The sequence below is a fragment of the Mastigoproctus giganteus genome, chromosome 8 (genome assembly GCF_048544385.1).
Source record: "Mastigoproctus giganteus isolate SK-2022 chromosome 8, ASM4854438v1, whole genome shotgun sequence".
NCBI lineage: Eukaryota > Metazoa > Arthropoda > Arachnida > Uropygi > Thelyphonidae > Mastigoproctus > Mastigoproctus giganteus.
The window spans coordinates 183,592,884-183,616,971 of NC_143582.1; the positions used below are offsets into that span (position 1 = coordinate 183,592,884).

At 37.3% G+C, this 24,088-nt stretch overlaps 1 protein-coding gene across 7 annotated transcripts in view; it reads right to left on the reverse strand.

Moving 5' to 3' along the window:
- Positions 1-24,088, reverse strand: part of LOC150082055 (TBC domain-containing protein kinase-like protein) — a 311,436-nt gene that overhangs the window by 213,495 nt on the left and 73,853 nt on the right. For all 7 annotated transcript variants that reach the window (XM_090379947.1, XM_090379944.1, XM_090379948.1 and 4 more), the window contains one exon: positions 18,935-19,049. In XM_090379947.1, the coding sequence (XP_090236073.1) occupies positions 18,935-19,049 (115 nt within the window). The remainder of the gene's footprint in view (positions 1-18,934; positions 19,050-24,088) is intronic.

Here is a 24,088-nt window from a genome sequence, read left to right on the forward strand (position 1 = left end):
CAAGTTAGTTTGAGCAACATAATGCAGAAGGCCTTAGTTTTATTCTATCTTCCTGGTGCACTTGTACATATGACAAAGTAGATTTAGTTTATATTTAGAATTCAGCATCGCTTTTCATTATTCAAGCAGATAAGTTCAGATTTTTTTTTTATTTTAATTAATTTAGAAATTAGCTTGATACAGCTTCTTCATATTCATTTAGGGATTACACTATTACAGATATATATATTCATTTAGGAATAAGACTAATACAACTTTTTCATTCAGTTCAGTTTACTAATGGAAATTTGCACACTTTTTTTTATTCAGTTAGAAATTAAATTTACAATATTTATAACTTTTCTTATATTCCTTTAGGATTACACTAGCACAGTTTTTTTTATTCGTTTAGAATTACATTAGCCCATTTATTTAATTTTTATTTGTTTAGGATTACATTAGCACATTTATTTATTTTTTTATTAACGTAGAGATTAAGCTGACATCTTTTTTTATTCATTTAGGTTTAGGTTACCACATCTTCCTTATTTAGCTAGAGATTAGCTAAACATAGCTCATTATTTTTATTGCTAGAGATTAGATTGACACGTTAATTTTTTTTTTTTTTAAATTCATTTAGGGGTTATATTAGTATTAGCATAGCTTCTTGGTTAGGTGTATACACTTCAGAAGGATCAGAAATCTTCTTTTGGCTGGATGCAACTGTACTTCTGCAGCTTTTACATGAAGTAGTTCTGGCAGAGACCGAATGGCTACTCTTTTTTAGAGTTGTGTGATTTCACTACTGATGCCAATCTCTATGAGAAGCTCTTTGTGTGTATTATTCACTTCTGGATTTTTGTTCTGGGTTGTTTATGGTATTAATTCCTGAAATGTCAGGAATCCAAAAAAAAAAAAAAAACGCCATTGGTCATTTTCTGCTTTCCTGAGACATGAAGTAGATCACATTTCATCCTATGGGTCTATTCCACATTCGATCATATTGAAGCGTAATTTCTGGCTTTCTACTGTCACCACTGTTGCTATCTATAGAGCTGTCAATATCTATGTTGCTATCTATAGAGCTGTGGCTTGTGTAGGAGCACATTTCTGGTTTTTTTTGTGATATTCAGCTGGCAGTTCTCTTTTCTTTTTTTTTTCAGCGAGCCAACAAACAGTGTCTCCTCGTAAAAGTTTAGTAGTCAAAGACAATGCTAGAACCAGTTGTTATAGGAGCATATTGTGATTAGTTTCTTCAATAGAGCAAACAAACTGATTCATCACATCCGGACATTCTTGAAAAGTTGTCTGGATGTTGTCTTTCATCATAAATCTCCATATTCTTTGTGTATAAAATCATATTTGCATAGCATAATGTAGTATGCAGTTCACATTTTGCTATTTTACTGGTACGTATTCGGGAAAAAAAGAACATTTATCATTGGACGAAACTAGCTGTTTATCTTCAGGATATTACAGCACTATGTAATTTCTTCGGCATCTATTTAAAAACAAATACCAAAAAATCTGTAAATGCTGCTAATCGGTCTGTTTCTTTCTCTTTTGAGTCTGTTACTTCGGAGCAACCATTATTATTCCACATATTTTCCAAGTTTTAACTTGCTGCATGATACGTTCCTAAAAAGTTTGTTAGAAAGCTAATTTCATTGTTATCTGTTCTTCTAACATCTGGCGTGAATCACTATCTGGGTTAACATTACATTATCGAAAGGACAATCCTATAGTGATTGGTGTTCTTGCTGCAGCCCTCGTACCTGGCAGATGACATATAATGTTCTGGGCTGTGTGGATATTTTGGAGGCCAGCAGTTTTTCTTCATTCGGTGACTTTATTCTTTCCGATATAGTCACGCTTTGTTTGTGCTGTTGTGATGTTCACTTTCTCGGCAGTAGTCTTCATCAGTGGATGCTGAAGTTTCAATAAGGCATCCCTATTGTAACCTTCAGCGCTGGAGTCTGGTTTCAGAGGTTACAGAATAAAACATTTCAAAATAAATTAATTTCTATAAAAAGGAGCATACTACTAGCCCTGATGCGTGCCTATTGTACAGTTTTATCAGCTCTTCAAGTGCTGGCAGGATCTATTCCACTAGATCTTTACGCAATTTACAGAGGGTTGTGTTACAGATTGAAAACAAGCAATTCCAACCGACTTCTTTGATATTAGAATCAACATGAATAATCATAACATCTAAGGTGAGAAGAAAAACAACAGGAACAAACTTTCTACCTTATGACAGACACAATGGGACATATCGCTGACCATGCAGGTTACTAGAAAGTTTTCTCCAGAGGTTACCTACCTAACGGATAAAGGCAGAAGATAATGGTTCTCTCTATCGATGCAGAAGTCACATCTCATCACCTGGACACTGTCGCTAAACGATAAACTGTGCAAATTCGGACTTTTTCATACTAACTTATGCTCTTGCGGACAACATGAAGAGTGACAGCATGTGTTATTTGACTGTGACATTTATGAGGACGTGAGAAAAAAAATTGTGTTAGAGATTTTCATCCTGGATTGGAATACCATCTTGTGGAAAACAAAGAAATTCATTCCACCTTTCAGAACTTTGATTCTCTTGTTTTCGAAAGATGCTGATCTATTGGACAAACACCAACTGCTGCCATCTGATTTGTTTTTACCTGGGCACTATTTCAGTTATAGGCAGAATGTAAATATGTACTGATGAACCATATACCAGCTTAGTTTCGGTTCTACTATTATGTTTTATGCTGAATGTAAATATGAGTGTTAACATATTATTATAAAAATAAAGATATTTATTTGAACTTCATTTTGCTTTGCTGTGTTAAAAATATGACAAGCCAAAATTTACTTTTTTTCATTTTTTTGGTAGAAAATATCAATAAATTACAGCCATTAGAATGTCATAAACAAGAGGCAAATAAAAAAAAAAAAGTAGTATACCCTAATCAAAAATAAAAGAGAACGCAATCAGATTTTGGAAAGCATTATCTTTTCAGATAAAACTCAGTAAGAGGAAACAACCATTCTGTGGAACAAAACTTTCACATGCAACATTGCATATTGCAATTCAATAGCACAGCACAGGAATACACCGAACACAAACATTATTCATGATAACATTGTTTATTTATAAATTACTTGCATTTCATACACGTAATAATATAATATTGTTTACTAATAATTAATGATTATGCTATTTTTTCTAAAATTGAAAAAGATTTGGATTTCATTTATTATAACATTGCCAAGTAGTTAGCTTTGGACCTTTGACAACCTCCTGGCCTGCTTCCCACTAAAAAAGAAAAAATACTTTTATTTTTCTCTCTCTCTAGGGTAAAAATGCAAAATATTGTTCCCTAAAACAATTACAGTAAAGCAATGTGGATTTCTCAAATGCGCGCCAGACCAAAATCGGACTAATTAGTACTTCCGCATCCTAGGATGAACTGACTAATTAGAACTCCAGCATCTGTGATGAAACATCATGCACACCAATATCGTTTGCTACAGCAATAATATAAAGAAACGAAGCAAAATATTGTAACAGAGCTATAATGCAAAATAATGTTAGAAAGTAAAAATGCAAAATATTGTTCTCTTAAAACAATTGCAGTTTCGGCATCCTAGGATGAAGCTGACTTAGAGCTGCAATGCTGTTTTTTTTTATTATTATTATTTATTTATTTATTTATTTTTGTTTTTATATGGGCGGCTCCTAGAACAAAAGTTCATCTCGGCCTTGTTGCTCTGTTCAGTTTTTACGCATTGTCAGGGTAAGGCCAGTGTGTGTCGTGAAAAAAAAAAAAAAATCATCCCGCTTAGGAATATCCCACGTTGGATGAAGACAGATGAAAAGGAAGGCAAGAGAGAGAGAAAAAAATTTTTCATCCCACATGGGAGAAAGTGACAGGAAAGAAAAACTGTTTGTGAGCTTATGTGTGTGTTCTGTATTGTGATGTTGTATTTGGGCATTCTGGCTACCTGGAAGCAGCGATCACCTGGACGACTGCCTCCAGGTACTCGTCCCTAGCAGGAGGGCAAGATCTCCTCTACTAACTGCACGCCCTCCTCCCTGGGGAACTAGTAGTAGTGGCATGTGATGCAAGAAAGCAAGTGTATGAGCTTATGCAGCATCAGCCAAAAAAAAAAAAAAAAGTTTCCCAGGGAGGAAAGAAAAACTTGTATAAGATGGAGAGGGAAGGAGGAAAGAGGAGAAGCACTATCCCGGCCCAGGGAAGCCCCAATCCAGGATGGATTGCTAGAACAACACAAGAAAAAAAAAATAATAATAATAATATAATAAAATAAAAGAAATAAATAATAATAAATAAAATAAATGAAAGTTAGCGCTCTGGACCTTTGACAATCTCTTGGCCTTCTCCCCACCAAAAGGGTATTTTTTATTTCTCTCTCTCTCTCTCTCTCTCCAGGGTCGGACTAGAAAGGGTGGACTCCCTCCCCTAAGGAGTTTTTTTCCTTCAAGTGAAAGAAAGGAATTGGAAATTTCATGAAAATGAACCCTGTTTTTCTTCATTCGGTGAACGGCTACTCTGTCAGCGCAAGAGAAGTGAAATTACATTTGCAGCTCAGAATGGAATTCAAACATTGAAACACATGACATTTTATGGTGAATTTTTCGGGCGTTGTGTGATAATGAAAATTCAATTTTTCTCTGGAAATTTTTTGATGATATCAAATGCATATCAAGGAAATATTGAAGTATTCAATAACAATTACTTACAATTTCCCAATCCCTCACTACGAGTAACGGATTGTTCTCACAATCTGTTACTAGCTGTGCATTTTTTTTTTTTTTTTTTTTTTTTGTTTGTACACTAGGTGAGATGCATGTGAAGTTCCTTCGATATCAGTTTTTGAAGTTTATAACGCAGCAATGAATAGAAACATTTTCTTGAAATTTCGTAAGAAGATCAAATATACATCCATGAAACTGCTGTTCCGATTTAGTCCTCTAGAACAATTACAATAAAGCGAACTTTTTTTTTTATGAAATGCGCATTGTAGTGATCAGTTTTACGACAGTTTTTTTCTTTCCGTTTCCAGTAGATGAATTTCCTTGATTTTTTTTAGTAGATAATACATATTGAAGAAAGGAAATGCAATATTTTAGTTTTTCAAAACCAATTTGTTGCAATTCTTTCGTACAACAATTACGAAAAGCAATAAAGCTACTGTTGTGAATGAGCCATGCAAATTAGTGTTCGCAAGTAATGATGCTTAACTGTTTGTTTTCAACGAAAGTTGTTTACAGTTTCATTTTCTCCTTGGATCACCTTGGTAACGCTAATGACGTAAGCTTGACCAGTCAATTATCTCTCTGCGTGCATTGATTCGTTTTAGCCAGAGGCGCCGAGCTGACGCGCAAATTTTTGAACTAATGCTGTAACGCGTTTTATTTTCAAAGCTTGGATCCTGTTTTGCCGACATCAAAATTTAATAAATTGAAATGTGATTGTACATTTTTGCTGTTTTAGAGTGAATTAATAGTTTTTGCTGAGTGCTAAAGGTAGGAAATCAAAGAATATACTTCTGTTTATGTATATTGAGAGTTTCAATTTTGTAAATTGAGTAGAAATTATGAAAATTATTAGTTTTCTTCAGGGGGAGCAACTTTCGAGTTAGGGTTAAAAATTAGACAAAAACAGAGCGGACTTAGACCGGGTTAACCTCAAAATATATAAAACAGGTACGAAATTAGGAACTAAAATCTATAGAAAAGAAACAAACACAGGGAATGCCTACATTTCCAATCCCACTTAGTATTAAAAAATCTGTCCTTTATAATCAGATCCACAATGCCATAAAATACTGTTCTTCACATGACGATCTACTCACAGAGAAGTTTATTGCTAGACAATATCCCTTACAACTAATTCATCATGTAATTTCCATTGCCAAACACAGAATTAATAATCCACACAACACAAACTGTGATAACAAACAAAATACACATGTTGCCCTCCCTTTCCACTATCGACTTGCTCAACAACTTCGTCAAATATTTGCCAACACTGATATAACTCTAACATTTTCTTCGTATAATAAATTAGGATCTATGTTTAATGCCTATAAAGAAACACACCATTATCCTATAAGCGACATTAATAATACTGTTTATCTAATTAAATGTCAACCAGGATGCAATGCATGCTATATCGGAAGCACATCTGCAAAATACGGTACAATAAAGACTCCCAACACATGCACATACTACCACTAAAATAGTTTTAAAAACTGATCATGCCAACCCTGAACTCACTCAACACGTTCACCTCCATAAACACAACCCTCTAATCAATTCAGCTGTTCCTATTATTACTTTAAAATCCAATTACAAAACCTTTCTATATGAAGCACTCGTTACAGAATGGTGTCGACACTATACTAATCTCAATATTTTGAACACAAAACTTCCAACAAATCTTTCACCAGCCTGGAACCTGTCACGCGTGAGGTTTCTACGTGTTTCGCAATGCATCAAAGGAAATCAGGACTCTTTAAATATGTAATTCTCCTTACATCTATCATTGCCAACTGAAGACCTATATACGAAAGTCTCCCGTTACGACTATTGGCAGCATTTAACCTTCACTTTAATATTTTATACAAGACAACCAGGCATAAGATGTCCACTTCTTCCTGGGCTACTTTTAATCACAGATCTTTTAATGTTGCCATCTCTATTTATTAATTTTAGCCAAATTTCTTAATTAGTTGAAATCCTATTCCACTTTAACATCATATAACAAAGCAGATCAATTGAAGTGAGTACCGAAAATTAAGCCTTTATGCTATTTCTCCCATTAGTCTAATTCTTATACGGTACTTTAAGAGATTCTATCAATCACCTAAATCGACACTGCATTACTTTGTTTCATAGTGACTTAAACCATACATTATCATAAAACTCTGCATTTAAAAGCATCAGTTTCTATCATTTCAATAATTTTATTTTTGATATACCAAAGCTATCTTTTAATTGTATGGAAAAAGTAACTGTTCATTTGTTTAGTTTACCTGCCTTTGTTAAACTCAATTGTCTCTTGTCTCGACTTGTCTCAACCCACATGTGAAAGTTGTGCAAAAACACAACTTTCACATGTGGGTCGAAATTAATTAGGGTGTCATGTGCAGTGAATTTGATAATAATGCAAGTTCACCTAAAATCATTAATGCCAGGTCTTTTAAAAATGCTTTATTTTTCAATTTTAATTTCCATGCTAGAAAATTTCTTCTTTTCATAAAAATAATCCAAGGCTACAAGTAGCCCATATGGACCCAAAACATAGCCTATTTTAGTGATTTCAAATTCAAACTGACTTTTATTTGACTCGTGAAAAATTGTGTAAATCTTGTCCAAAAAAAATCTTGAATTGGGTTATTTCATTGATATCATTTATAGAATCATCTAAAACCAGTTGTAGCCACTGATTGAAACAATGCCAAATTATAATGCTTGGAAATGCTCAAATCACTCTTATGGCAATTCCAGATTTATGTCCAAGCAAGGTTCTTGTGCAATCAGAACAAAATTTCATTAAATTTTTCTTTAAATATTCTTGTTAAATCCTATATCAGTTAACTTATTTCTCAAAATATTATAAATATTTTCTGCTTTTTTTTTTTCATTCTAATTCCAGTAAATTCAAAAAAAAAAATGTTGATGAAGATTCTTCTAACTCAGACTTTATAAGAATTACAAGCACAGCTTTACTTGAAACTGTATAAGCTTCATCAATAATAATAGAAATCTTTATAAATTGTTTTCAATGATTTTTACTAAAAATTTGTTTTCTTATTAACTCAGTAATATGCTCTACAATTATGATGGCCAAAAATTGAGACTACAGGCAGTTCCCTAAATCAGTTTCATCCTTAATTTTCAGATTTACTTCATCTTTCACTTGTTACTTTCTTTTTACTAAGCTCTAAATTATGTTAAAAATTTTGCTGGTTATTGCAATATTTTTTTCAGTAAAGTTTATCAACTGCTGTAATAAAATAACTCTCAAATGAGACCTTTTTTCAAAATGTTCCTTCATTTTTTTTTCTTAATGAAGCTTGCTGAACTTTTTTCTTGATTCCAGTTGCTTTAATACTACACTTTTGCCATTTCAAACAAATGTGTAATGATTTTCCTTCAAGAATCCCCAAATGGATGGATTTGCACAAAGGGAACAACCAAGTTTCTTGCCTTCAATTATTAAGCCATTCTTTTTTTTTTTTCAAGAATGTTGTGCCTTCTCAGAAGTCCAATAATGAGGTATAATATTTTCATAATCATGTCAAGCCTCTTCCTTTGCAGACAAATTTTCAGATGATTCAATATTTCCAACACCAAAATTGTCACTTGCATTTTTTTAGCGATTATTTTCATTATTAGTACTACCTACTAACAACATTGTCATTTTATTGGAAAACTAATCATGAATGCTTTTCTGAAGCTTCATTATGAAGGATAAATAATATTCAATAGAAAATTTTAATCTTCAAATAACAATCCAATGAATACCAAACACCAAAATATCACATGCAATTTACTAGGACGTACATATGGACTATGACTGGTCAAGATGAATTGATTAGATAACAGTTTAGTAAGGGCATGAAGGAAGCAACTCCAATTAATTAATACAATAAGCCAGGTGTTTGTCACCCAACAAGACCTACTTTTGCAGCAATGATATTAGACTTTCATGTGCGTATCAACATAATGAACAAGGCAAGTACAACTCTGTTATCAACACAAGAAACTAGATGTTTCTCTTGTTATGAACTTGGTTGTCGTGATATTCGACTTGGACATGCATATCAACGTAAATCTTGACCTATCTGCTGTAACAGTTAAAGTGCCATTTCATTAGTTTAATATATTAATTTATTAAATAGAAAGGGTATGCAAGCAAATTTGATAATGCTATCAAAGTAGTATTAGATGGATCAGAAAACTGCTAGTTTGAAGGGGCAGATACACAGACTAACAAATTAATTAGAGCCACAGGCAGAAGTGAAAGTTATTCTTGCACTGCTTCTATCAGAGTAAGTAAGGTGTCGGGGATTTCAAGCACTGCTGTGGATCATCATGGAACAAGTAAATACATGGTCTGTGTTAGGGAAACAGAGTTATAACAGGTGTATGTATGAATGCTAATGCTTGGAGCATAATAAAAAAATTTGATGAATTTGAAGTACAGTAATACCCCAAAGTTACGCGATAGATGGGTCCGACAAAAATTGCTTAAGTCGAATTCGCGTAAGTTGGGGTACAACTTTGCATATAAATACATATAAATTTTGTTTAATTGGGACCAAGGACTAACAAAAACACTAGTTTAGAAGAAAAATATTTAATAAAATTGCAGTTATTTATACATATTAATACAAAATATGTATTAAAAAAAATAAATGAGTTATGTAAAAAAGTTATTTCGATGTCGATGGCTTCATAAAATCTAACAAATTTGTCTGATGACACAGCGCCTTCTTTTTTTCACGCAGAATTTCTTCGTAGCAAGCTAATAATTTTTTTATTCCTTGCTTTGTAGCTATAACGCGTTCTTCGTTGGAGTCTGTTCTAAAATTTTTAAGCCCTTTTCAATTGAGCTGAGACCTTCTGTCAAACTTGCAATTGTCATGTGCTTTTCTGGTGGAACTGGGTCTGAAGTGTCGGATACTTCAGTAACGTTTGCTCACGAATCTCTATGAGCTCATTCATTGTCAGCTCCTGACTATGTGAATCCAAGTTCGTTGACATCATCACCATTGACTTCCAAATCTAATTGCCTGGCAAGATGAACAACTTCTTCTATCACATGAGCGACATGATCAGTTTCTGGCGTTGTTTTTGTCTCATTTTTGAAAAAAAATGGACATAGTTTCTTCCAGACACCATTCAATGTTTTTTTGTGAATTTCATCCCAAGATTCTTCAATGATTCTTACGGCATCTAAAACATTGAATTGTTTCCAAAAGTCTTTAACAGATATCTCACTATTTTGTCTCATAGCTTCATTCAGACGTGCAAACGAACGCCTCGTGTAGTAAGCCATGAATGTTTTGATGACCTTCTGGTCCATCGGTTGAAGCAAGTTGGTTGTGTTTGGAGGCAAAAACACAACTTTCACATGTGGGTCGAAATTAATTAGGGTGGCAGGAGGATGACCGGGTGCATTGTCAATAAGAAGCATCGCTTTAAATGGAATCTGTTTAGACTTACAATAACGTTCGACTTCGGGTATGAAGTGGTGACCAAACCAGACCTCAAAACGGAAGCTGTCACCCAAGCTTTATGATTTGACTTCCAAATCACTGGTAAGCTAATTTTAGATATACACCAAACGAAAAAAATCAAGAACCGCGTAACTCCGGGTTCACGTAAGTCAGGGTATTACTGTACATCAAATGCAGACATTGCAGGAATATTGGAAACAAACTTTCACTTAGACATAAAAGATATAGAATTTGAATATGGGGAGTACACAATGTGTACAGAAAGGACACACAGGAGGACAGGAAAATGGAGCCATATTAAATCTAGGGCAGTGCATCTAGCTGACATGGGTAAACAATGCAATGTTGAGTCAGCTTGGTTTGACATAAGCACTATGAAAATGAAAATTCAAGTTATAGGCCTAATGACTGTGATGAGTATAACAAACAGCTATACAGAGAAATAGAGTGGGCCAGTAAATCAGAATGTCTTATAATGGGGGATTTTAACTTTCCAGACATTGACTGGGACTAGATATCAGTTGGTCACTCATACACTAGCAAGGCTTTTGTGGATTTATTGAATGACTGTTTTCTACAGCAAACATTTTAGAGAGGAAACAAGAGGGAGTGATCACACAGTACCAATACAGGATTTACTTAAAGACATAACTACCGTCAAGGGTAAAAGATTTTAATTTTGTAATTGTGACTACAGTGGGGTCAGACATTTTTTAAATTCTAGGCGATGGGATGATAATGTTAGCACAGCAAATTCTAAATGGGAAGCATTCAGGGAAGTAACAGGCTTTTCATACCAACTAAGAAATACTGTTCAAGGCACAGCACGGTACTAAGTACTATAGGTTCTAATACCTCTCGTGTTTGGGGTTCACATAAAAAAAAAAAAAAAAATAGACTTATATGGATGTCAGATGATGAGTTTATGACACTTGTGGAAGAGAAGAAAAATGCATGGGATGCATATAAATTATCAGGTAATACAGAAGCTTATGGTAGACATAAAATAACTGTAATCAAGTCATGAAGGAGATTAAGCAAGCTAAGGCAGATTATGAAAAATATGTGGCAAAGAATGCAAAGAAAAGCAGCAAAGACTACTTATATTAACAGAAGAAGGAAGGGGTTGAATCACATTAGTCCACTTTGTTCTGTGGTTTTAACTTTTGAAAATTTTGATGATCCTGCTCAGGTTGCTGACAAATTTTGCATCTACATACACACATATGGAATTCTTTAAGGAAGGGGATGCCAGAAGTTTATAAAACTCTAACAAGGAGCTAAATGATTTTGTGAAAACTGAGAGGAAAGTGGAAGAAAAATTGTTGCATCTAAACTTAGGGAACCTGGGATGGATGGGATCTATCCAATTATATTAAGTGAGGCAGCAAAGGAGGTATGCAAACCATTATCCATAATTATGAGAGCATCTTTGGATTCAGAGGAGGTCCTATGGACTAGAGATGTGCAAATGTATTACCAATTAATAAAGAAGATTCGACAAGTGACATGAGTAATTACAGACCTGTTATCTTAAGTTCTGTTTCAAGGAAAATAACAGAGTCACTAGTTAAAAAAGAAATACAGGACCATCTAGACAGGAATGCAATTATACTGCAGTCCAAGCATGGTTTTGTTAAGGGACAATTTCATTTGACCAATATGATTGGATACTATAATGCAGTAACAAAGGAACCAGATACAAAAAATAATTTTAATATCATATACTTGGATTTCGTGAAAGCTTTTGATACTGTTGCACATAAATGTACAGTAGACATGATACCATCTGCTATACAAATTGGAGCAGTGTGGCATTAAGTGCAAGTTACTGCTGAGTGGGTACAAGGGTCCCAGCCCTGCCAATTCCATGCTGGGCTCCTTGCTGTTTTCTACATTTATTAATGTTATTGACAAAGATAGAAATCATGGGATACCTACCAAATAATGCATAGGCCCCCACCTTTCACCCTGACAAGGGCAGTCACATGGCAAGGCTTTGAGTCCACTAGTTGATGAAAGCATTCCACAGATATTTCCATCCATGTTTGCTGCACCGCTGTCCATAATTCCATCGCATTCCCAGGCGGAGGATCCAAAGCACGAATGGACCTTTCCACAGCATCCCAAAGATGCTCCACAGGGTTCAGGTCCGGTGAACTGGGAGGTCATTCCGTGGTGGTAAAATCTGCAGAATGCTCTTCGAATTATGTTCTAGACCCCACAGAGTGCCCATCTCAGTGGGGAGGCACATTGTCCTGCTGGAAGAGTCCATTGCCCTGTGGGTGCACGATGCCCATGAAGGGATGCAGATGGCCTGCAAGGATGGACAGGTAACCTGGACCATTCAGAGATGTGTCTAGATGTATCAGATGTCCCAACGTGTGCCAGTGGAACATGGCCCAGACCATTACTGACCATCCACCTGCCTGAACATTTCCTCATTGACATGATGGGTGCATAGCTTTGTCCCTAACACAGACCCTTGCACCCTCCCATCTGCTCAAAATAATTGGAAACAGGACTCATTGGACCAGGAGACTGGTCTCCAATCGTCTAAGGTCCAGTGTCAATGTTCTTTCACCCAGTTGAGGCATAGGGTCCTGTGTCGTAGAGTAAGCAATGGGACTTTGGTGAGTCGGCGACTCCCATAACCTATTGAAGCTAATGATCACTTAATGGTCTTGGTGGAGACGTTTCTGGCACCTCCCTCATTGAAGTTGACAGTGATTTGTGGCACATTGCTCTCCAGTTGGCTGAAACAATACAAGACAGACATCAACAGCCACATTCATCCACCACCTTTCTCCACGATGAGATGTTATTCTGGAAATGGTGTAGTCCTGATATACTCTTGATACTGTCAAATGGGGATAGTGCAATTTCTGTACCACAACCGCGACAGAGTGATCCATCGTTGGGCGCCCACTATCGTCCCTCTTTCAAAGTCGGTTAACTCACAATGTTTATCCATAATGACATTGAATTATTGTCTACATGAATGCAGCAATGCAGTGTACCTTGCAAAGAGGTGAGTTTGTCCACTAGTGAGAGGGGTAACAGCATTGCATTGCCCAGGAACCAGATATCCTATGAATTCTGTCCTTTCAGGCTTAATGTCTAAGTTTGCAGATGATATAAAGGTTGGCAGGGTGGTTAATGACAGTAATCAAGGTAAGATACTGCAACAGGATCTAAAAAAATTTGGCAGATGGGATGAGAAATGGCATTTGAGGGTTTAACTTTTTTTTTTTTTTTTTTTTTTTGATTTGGTAGTTGTTGGCGCATCGGCTTCTGTGGCCATATTGCACCTCCCAAGGTTTTTGCAGTACTTTGATCCAAGCCCGAGGCGGGAATCGAACCCGCGACCTTTGGGTTGCCGGGTAGGTACTTTACCCACTCGGCTAGCCCGGTCGGCTCTGAGGGTTTAACATTGACAAATGCAAGGTACTGCATATGGCAGCAGTAATCCCACATTAACATACCAATTATGTGGTACTACACTCAGCGTAGTGGGAAATGAAAATGACTCGAGGATAATTGTGCAGTCAGATATGAATTTCTCCAAGCAGTGCAGACAGACTGCCAGGGCAGCTCTTGGGGTTTTATCAATGATATATAGCAACTTACCCAGAAGGGATAAGGAAGTGAATACCCACTGTACACATACTGGCCAAAAAAATATGAACCTTTGTATTAAGACAGTAACAGACAGAAGAATGCAAATAAATACAAACAGATGCAAAGAAAACTGTGACATGGGGGTGGAGACATATTACCTTGTTTAGTATAAAGATTACATGGGCTGTCTGCAGTAAACTGAAGCCAGAATGGGGAGAACACAATTTATTAGACTTTGAAAATGGTCTTATCGTGGGTGCACATTTAGCAGAGCTACAATTCAAAAAATAAAAGATGTAACTGGTTTCTCAAAAGCATCCATCTCAAAAGTTTTTAATAAGCTGAAAGCAACTGGTTCTTCCACAACTCAAAGGCATAAATGTGGTAGAAAACAATACTTGAAGGACGAAGTCATCATACTCTAAGCAGCACGGTACAGAAAAATAGAACATGCAGTGTGCAGCAAGTGACATCCGAATGCAACCAAGCCCAGAACTGCCCTATTTCAACCCATACCATGTGCAGGGAAGTGAAGAAATTGGCTATTGGTAGTCTGCTGCCAATTCGGAAGCCACTTGTTTCAGAGAAAAACAGAAAATCCTGCTTGCAGTGGTGCCAAGAATGTCATGATTACATGGTGGAACAAAGGAAGAACATCAATGTCAGACAAATCACAATACACCTTGTTTTTGCACTGGTGGTAGGCAGAAAGTGTGGCAAGACCTCTCAAAGCAATGGACTCTGCTTGCCTTGTTAAGACAACTCAAGCATCTGAAGGTGATATCATGTTATGGGGAATGTTTTACTGGCACAGACTCCATTGATACCAGTAGAAGGTAGAATTCCATGCAGGGAGAACCTGAATTTTTTTTATTTATGTCAGATCCACTGTACCCTGCAAAGTTATACTTTTATCTCGAAGGTCATGGCCACTTCATGAATGACAGTGCAACATGTCATAATGGTTCAGAGAATATGACAGATTTCTACCATCTTAAATAGGCCCCACATTCACCTGATCTTAATTCTACTGAGAACAAGTGGAATATGCTGGAGAGCTTTTTGGCAACAAAATTCTCTTCCTTCAACTTTGTTATAGCTATGCAATATTTTTCTGGAAGAGGGCAATAAATTTAAGGAAGAACTAGACAAATTATTGAAGGGGTGGAAGGTGATGTGAGGTTTTTTTTTTGGTTCATGCTTTATAAGCTTGCTTTCTTGCATCATTTGCCACTACTAATACATACTGTGCTGTATGTATTTGTCTGTTGAGGTGTGGATTGAAAAACATGGAATAGCTGATGAATTCCTACACCTGAGATCAGCTAACTACAGCCCCAGTTAAAGAAATCTTTAAGAATTCTTCCAGTCCCCAAAAGGATTCAAACCCAGACCTCTCCAAATGAGTGACAAGGGGGTGAAACAGCTACATTAGTATTACCATTAGTAGAGGCATATGATGCAAGAAAGCAAGCTTATTCAGCATCAGCCAAAAAAAAAAAAAAAAAAAAAACAACCACTACTCCCATTTCACCCCTCCGTTCGTTCGAAATACCTGTCCAGCTGAGCCTTAAATTTATTTAGGCTATCAACTTCAACAACAAGTGATGGAAGTCTATTCCACAAACCAACTGCCCGTTGGCTAAAGGCAAATTTCCACACATCTATCCGACATCCGTCCTTCCTCAATTTGAATTTATGCCCTCTCAGGTGATAATTCTGAGCAAGAGGAAGAATTCCATCGGCATTGAGCATGCTAAAGCCATTCAAAGCCTTATACACCTCTATCAGATCCCCTCGCCGATGCCTCGTCTCCAGACTGTAATTTGCAAAACTTAAGCCTTTCTTCGTAAGAGCAACCCTTTGTTCCATTCACTAATCTTGTTGCCCTTCTCTGTACTCATTCCAGCAGCTCTACATCCTTCTTGAAATGAGGGCTCCAGACCTGTATACAGTACTCAAGGTGTGGCCTGACCAATGCCTTATGCAAGGGAATAATTACATCCCTATCCCTGCTAGAAAAATTCCTGTATATCATTGACAAGACACAATGAGCTACTCTTGCAGCTCGTCTGCACTGCTCAGAGAACTTCATATCTGCCTGCACAATTACCCCCAGGTCCTTTTCATTCTCGACCACTGTCAGCGTAGTACCACAGAGTTGATACGTTGATCTGGGATTACTGTTTCCCATATGTAGTACTTTACATTTGTCAATGTTAAACTTCATTTGCCACCTCTCAGCCCATCTGCTCAACCTTTCCAGATCCTGCTGCAGCAGCATAGCATCAGTAGTGTCCTTAACAACCCTGCCAACCTTTGTATCGTCTGCAAACTTGGACATTAAGCTTGATATACCATCATCAATATCATTTATAAATACAGAAAACAACAATGGACCCAACACTGAACCCTGAGGAACTCCACTAATAACATTAGTCCACGTTGAGCAGTGTCCATTGATTACCACTCTGTGTCTTCTGCCACTCAACCATCCCTTTATCCATAGCAGCAATTTGCCTCCAATGCCACACTGCTCCAATTTGTGCAGCAGTCTTCCATGTGCAACAGTATCAAAAGCCTTTCTAAGATCCAAATATATAATATCAAAGTTATTCCCTGCATCCAGTTCTTTTGTGACTACATCATAGTATCCAATCAAATTGGTCAGACAAGACCTGCCCTTAACAAAACCATGCTGTGTCTGATCTATAACTGAATTCTTGTCTAGATGAACCTGGCTCCATTTTAACCAGTGCCTCCATTAATTTTCCTGGAACCGAAGTTAAACTAACAGGTCTATAATTACTTGTGTCAGCCTTTGATCCTCCTTTGTGAATTGGGGTTACATTTGCACATCTCCAGTCTATGGGTACCTCCCCTGAGTCCAAAGAAGCTCTCATAATTATGGCTAGGGTTTGCTTACTTCCTTTGCTGCCTCCTTAATATAACTGGATAGATCCCATCCACCCCGGGTGCCTTTTTTATGTTTATCCTCAACAATTTCTCCTCCACTTTCCTCTCAGTTATTAGAAAATCATCTAACTCACTGCCAATGTTTACTTCACTACAACATTCCCCTTCCTGAATAACTCTTCATGTGTGAATGTAGATGCAAAATACTTGTTTAGATTGTTAGCCACATAAGCAGGATCCTCAACTGTTGAACCATCAACATCCAGTGGACCAATCTGATTCATCCCTTTCCTTCATGAGTTTAAATAGGTAAAGAACTCTTTTCTGTTTTTCTTTGCATCCTTTGCCAAGGATTTCTCATAATCTGCCTTTGCCTGCCTAATCTCCTTCGTGACTTGGTTACAGACCAACTTATATCTATCATAGGCTTCCATGTCACCTATTAATTTGTATGTATCTCATGCATTTTTCTTCTCTGCAATATGTCTCATTAGTTCATCTGACAACCATTTAGGCCTGAACCTTGGACAATATTTCTTGGTTGGTATGTAAAGCCTGGTAGCTTCCAAGATTAGTTCCTTGAATGCTTCCCATTTTGAATTTGCTGTTGGTAACATCATCAGTTGGTCCCACTGTATAGAATTTAAATACAGTCTCAGACCATCACAGTCGCCTTTACGAAAGCAAAAACCCTTCCCTTTACCTCTGATGGTAGTTACCTCCTTGAGTAAATCCCACTTCAGCACACTGTGATCACTGCCACCTAGTGGTTCCTTTATCTGCAGATTCTTAATGCATGAAGGATCACTACTAATAATCAGATCAAGAGTATTACTCCCTCTAGTTGCCTCCCAAACATGCTGGTGTAGAAAACAATCATCCAATAAATCCACAAAAGCCTTGCTAGTATGTGAGTGACCAACCCACAAATTCCAGTCAATATCTGGGAAATTAAAATCCCCCATTATAAGACTCTCTGATTTACTCGCCCATTCTATTTCCCTGTACAGTATCTTATTATACTCATCAGAGTCATTAGGCCTATAGCACACTCCTACTCTCAATTTTGATTTTCCTATGCTTATGTCACACCAAAATGCCTCGACACTGGCCTGTCCATCGATGTCGACTGGCTTCACTTCCTTGGATTTTATGTGTTTCTTAACTAATAGCATAACTCCTCCTCCCTTCCTATCCTGCCTCTCCTTTCTGTAGACATTGTACTCCCCAAATTCCAGTTCTGCATTCCTTATATCTGTGTGACACCAACATCTCTGATATCCCAACAATATCTGCCTTTGATGTTTTGAGCAATACCTCAAATTCATCAAATTTATTTACTCAACTCCTAGCATACACATGTATACATGCACACATGTATACATCCAAGTATACATGCACCTGTTTCTATTCTTAGCTACCCTAACACAACCCATGTGTTTACTTGTACCGCAATGATTTCCAGCAGTCTCTGAAATATCCTGCATCTTGTTTTTCAGGCTTCTGCTCATTCCAATAGAAGCAGTGCAAGAATCTCTTTTGCCTCTGCCAGTGGCTACTGTTAATCTATTAGTCTTTGTCTCCCCCCCAAGCTAGCAGTTTTCTGACCCACCTAACACTGCCTCGATAGCATCAGCAAATATTCTTGCACCCTTTCTATTTAAGTGTATCCCATCCCTGTAGAAGCAATCTCTCCTGTTAACAAGTACAGTCCAGGCTGAAAAAAATTCTACCCCTTGAGCCTTGCACAATCTTTCCAGGGCTGAATTGATCGACAAGGCTCTCATCATATACTCCCTCCTATCGTGTCTGGGCAGAATTGCAGAGACTTTCAAATTCAACCCTACTTCACAGCTTTTTTTCAACATGTCATAGAAGTCCACTTTTCTGTTGTAAAAAATGTCATTCTTGTAAATGGCTTTTTTTTTTCATGTACAGGAGAGGGTTAACATGCATGATTCTATTAACTTCTTTGCAACAGTTGTAGATATCACTTACAATAATTAGTTAGCAGTTTGACCTTTAACATACATTCTAGGCTTTAAATCAAAGGAAATGTAAATTTATTCATAAATTCAATATAAACAACTTCAAAATAAACAGATTTAAATGCATTTGCATTTTACTGAACAAAACTGGAATTATTAAGTACCTGTAAATCCAACAAGATACATGATGGGGATAAGCATCGATGAACAACACCTTGACTGTGAAGATAGGCTAAACCATCCAAAACTTCAAAAGCCAACTGTGCTAAATTCTCATAGCTGGAATAAAGTAAGGTATGTAAATATAATACAGTAAATAATAAAATGTTTTATAATTAGAAAGGTTATCATATTGTTAGAAAATCATTACTAAGATTGAACCACACAACTGCAATAAATACTTCTCAAAGTTTGAGCAATGAAATAGTGTTTGTTATTGTTTGTTTTTTGGTTTTTAGGAGCATTAGCAACTAAGGCCATATTGCTCTGGGGATATGCGATGGTCATTCCCTGACCTTTCCGCATCCTCTGTATTTGGTGGTTACGGGCTTGAACCCCGGTCTGATCAAGAAGCGTGTGCTACGCACTGCTGCGCCTGCCCACCTGGCTACGGAGGTGCCATGAAATAGTGTCTAAATAGAATCAACTCCTTCACTGATAATTATTAAACTAATTATGTTCTGCTTAGAAAATAATTACAAATTTAAGTGGTACCAGTTATCCAATCTCAGACATACAAATATTAACAGCTTCATCCTATGCATGCATCAGGGGTAAGAGGCCCATATGCACTTCCAATCTCAGACAAAAAAAAAAAATAAATAAAATAAGAGTTCCCAATGAGCTATTATGGATTACAAGAATGCTTGGATACTGTTTGGACAAAAAGGCAGTTTCTACTCTTAGCCTGTTCAAAACCTAGTTTGGACTGATTAATAACTGCTTTACAATTGTTGCAAACTTTGGTGTAGGCAGAAAATGAACATTTGGATGCAAGCCAATTGCAATATGCAACATTCTTATCTTGAACAATCCTAACACATTTATAGAAAATCAAGATCTTGTAATGTCATTCTTGAGAATATTTTGAGAAGTATTTATTGCAGTTCTGTGGTTCAATCTTAGTAATGATTTTCTAACAATATGATAACCTTTCTAATTATAAAAAGTAGCTTCCAAGGGCACAAAAGATGATATAGTTGTACACGTTGGCACTAATGATATTAAGAGTAGGAGACCGGCGCAATAACTTAACAAGTACAGGTCACTGTTGAAAAAAATCCGTGAATTAGGGTTGAATTTGAAAGTGTCTGCAATTCTGCCCAGACACGATAGGAGGAAGTATATGATGAGAGCCTTGTCGATCAATTCGGCCCTGGAAAGATTGTGCAAGGCTCAAGGGGTAGAATTTTTTTCAGCCTGGTCTGTACTTGTTAACAGGAGAGACTGCTTCTACAGGGATGGGATACACTTAAATAGAAAGGGTGCAAGAATGTTTGCTGATGCTATCGAGGCAGTGTTAGGTGGGTCGGAAAACTGCTAGGTTGGGGGGATACAAGGACTAATAGATTAACAGTAGCCACTGGCAGAGGTGAAAGGGATTCTTGCAGTGCTTCTATTGGAATGAGAGGCAGCCTGGAAAATACGATGCAGGATATTTCAGAGACTGCTGGGAATCATTGGGGTACAAATAAACACATAGGTTGTGTTAGGGTAGCTAAGAAAAAGAAGAGGTGCATGTATACTTGCGTGTACACCAATGCTAGGAGTTTAGTAAATAAATTTGATGAATTTGAGGTATTGCTCTAAACATCAAAGGCAGATATTGTGGGGATTTCAGAGACATGGTGTCACACAGATATAAGGAATGCAGAACTGTAATTTGGGGAGTACATTGTCTACAGAAAGGATAGACAAGATAGGAAGGGAGGAGGGTTTATGCGATTAGTTAAGAAATACATAAAATCCAAGGAAGAGAAGCCAGTCGACATTGCTGGACAGTGCAGTGTCAAGTCAGTTTGGTGTGACATAAGCATTGGGAGATCTAAATTGAGAGTAGGAGTGTGCTATAGGCCTAATGACTCTGATGAGTATAATAAGAAACCGTACGGGGAAATAGAGTGGGCCAGTAAATCAGAGAGTCTTATAATGGGGGATTTTAATTTCCCAGATATTGACTGGAATTTGGGGGCTGGTCACTCACACACTAGCAAGGCTTTTGTGGATTTATTGGATGATTGTTTTCTACATCAGCATGTTCGGGAGGCAACTAGAGGGAGTAATACTCTTGATTTGATTATCAGTAGTGATTCTTCATGCATTAAGAATCTGCAGGTAAATGAACCACTAGGTGGCAGTGATCACAGTGTGCTGAAGTGGGATTTACTCAAAGAGGTAACTACCATTAGGGGTAAAGGGAAGGGTTATTGCTGTTGTAAAGGCGACTACGATGGACTGAGACAGTATTTAAATTCTATACAGTGGGACCAACTGATGATGTTACCAACAGCAAATTCAAAATGGGAAGCATTCAAAGAACTTATCTTGGAAGCTACTAGGCTTTACATACCAACTAAGAAATATTGTTCAAGGTTTAGGCCTAAGTGGATGTCAGATGAACTATTGAGACATATGGCAGAGAAGAAAAATGCATGGGATACATACAAATTAACACGTGACACAGAAGCCTATGATAGATACAAGTTGATCTGTAACCAAGTTACAAAGGAGGTTAGGCAGGCGAAGGCAGATTACGAGAAATCTTTGGCAAGGGATGCAAAGAAGAACAGCAAAGAGTTCTTTACTTATGTAAACTCTAGAAGGAAGGGGATGAATCAGATAGGTCCACTTGATATCGATGGATCAACTGTTGATGATCCTGCTCAGGTAGCTAACAAACTGAATGAATATTTTGCATCGATATTCACACATGAGGAGTTATTCAGCAAGGGGAATGCCAGAGGTGTATTCAACTCTGGCAGTAAGCTAGAGAATCTTGTAATAACTGAGAGTAAAGTGGAGGAGAAATTGTTGAAGATAAATACAAGAAAGGCACCTGGGGGTGGATGGGATCTATCCAATTATATTAAAGGAGGCAGCAAAGGAAGTAAACAAACCCTTGGCCATAATTATGAGAGCTTCCTTGGGCTCAGGGGAAGTACCCACTACTGACACTATGCTACTGCAACAGGATCTGGAAAGGTTGAGCAGATGGGCTGAGAGGTGGCAAATGAAGTTTAACATTGACAAATGTAAAGTACTACATATGGGAAACAGCAACCCCAGAGCAACGTATCAACTCTGTGGTACTACACTGACTGTGGTAGAGAATGAAAGGGACCTGGGGGTGGTTGTGCAGGCAGATATGAAGTTTTCTGAGCAGTGCAGACGGGCTGCAAGAGTAGCTCATGGTGTACTGTCGATGATATATAGGAATTTTTCTAGCAGGGATAACGAGGTGATTATTCCCTTGTATAAGGCAATGGTCAGGCCACACCTAGAGTACTGTATGCAGGTCTGGAGGCCTCATTTCAAGAAGGATGTAGAGATGCTGGAACGAGTACAGAGAAGGGCAACAAGATTAGTGAATGGAACAAAGGGTTGCTCTTATGAAGAAAGGCTTAAGTTTTGCAAATTACAGTGTCTGGAGACTAGGCACCAGCGAGGTGATCTGATAGAGGTGTATAAAGCCTTGAATGGTTTGAGCATTCTCAATGCTGATGGGATTCTTCCTCTTGCTCAGAATAATCATCTGAGAGGGCATAAATTCAAATTGAGAAAAGATAGATGTAGGATAGACGTGAGGAAATTTGCCTTTAGCCAGCGGGTGGTTGGTTGGTGGAATAGACTTCCATCCCTTGTCGTGGAGGTTGATAGCCTAAATAAGTTTAAGGCTCAGCTGGACAGGTATTTCGAACTAACAGGGGGGTGAAGTGGAAGTGGTTATTTTTTATTTATTTATTTTTTTTTTATTTTTTTTTATTTATTTATTTTATTTATTTTTTTTTTTTTGGCTGATGCTGCATAAGCTTGCTTTCTTGCATCAAATGCCTCTGCTAATGCTAATGCTAAAGATTTAGATAATGGATGAGATTTTACGGTGGAGTGTGTAATAATGAATTCCAGTCCTAAAAGAATAATTTCACTGACATGATCTGAACAAACACCGACATCAGAAGATTTAAAACAGTAATCCAAACAGGGAAAAGAAGAATAGAAATCACACAGATAATCCCACTTTGCATTCTTGTAATTTATAAAAACACGAGGCTGAGAATGGCCACAAGAGGAAGGCTCTATCAGAGAACAGACCATCACAAGTTGTGATCTGAAGTGCCCAGAGGACCACTCATCTCAACTGTGTACTTGAAAGGGTTGTTCATAAGAAAAATATCAAGAAGAAAATATCAAGAAGAAAATCCTAGCCACACATCATGTGTGGCTAGGATTTTCTGGTATTCTGATAGGTAAATGAACAATCTGTGTGAGGTAATTGGTAATTGCAAAAACCTTGGCATCCTAACCAGCCAGTCCAAGAGATCTGTATAATTATTGGAATTGGTAGATTGATAGAGGCAATAGATAAATTTTACAGAATGGGTTAGAGAGATTTTAAGCCAGAGAACATTGAAAGGAGGAGAGTCTCTGATAGGGAATATCAAAGTGGACATATGCACAGCTACCACCTTTGAAACAAAAGGAGTTGTATAGTGAATAATTAGAACAATTGAGATGACCAATGATTAGATTAACCAATAATTGGGATTTATCAGAAAAAGTAAGTGGGATACTTGGCAAACTGTAAGTAGAAATGAATATCGTTCAGATTGGAAATGAGACATGTATTTGTGAAATGACAGAGGACGTGTCTGGGAGGTTTAGATCTTTTTGCAGATAGGTTCAGATATTCATGATGTATTCAGAAAAGTGTGGGGGAAGGGGGGGGTATGTTGTACAAAGCAATGAAATTTTTGGATATGGGGTACACACAGCAAGAACATACTGTCCTTGACATAATGTGACCTCAACAATGCCTCCCATATATACACTACTCGGACTCCCTCCAGTCACTATCTGGCAGAGTGCAGGCAGCAAGATTATACACTAGCTGACCTGGATGCCTCCATTATAACCTCAAAAGACTTCAATCATTCTACATGATGAAAGGGATTCGGGGGGGGGGGGGGGGTAATTGCCAGATCTTTGCTCTAGAGACTAAACGTGGGTTCCACCACTTCAAACCTCCAATATGCAAAGCTGTGGTATTGCACCAGTTAATGAAAGTCATCTACCACCTTGTATTGTCTGGTAACACAGAG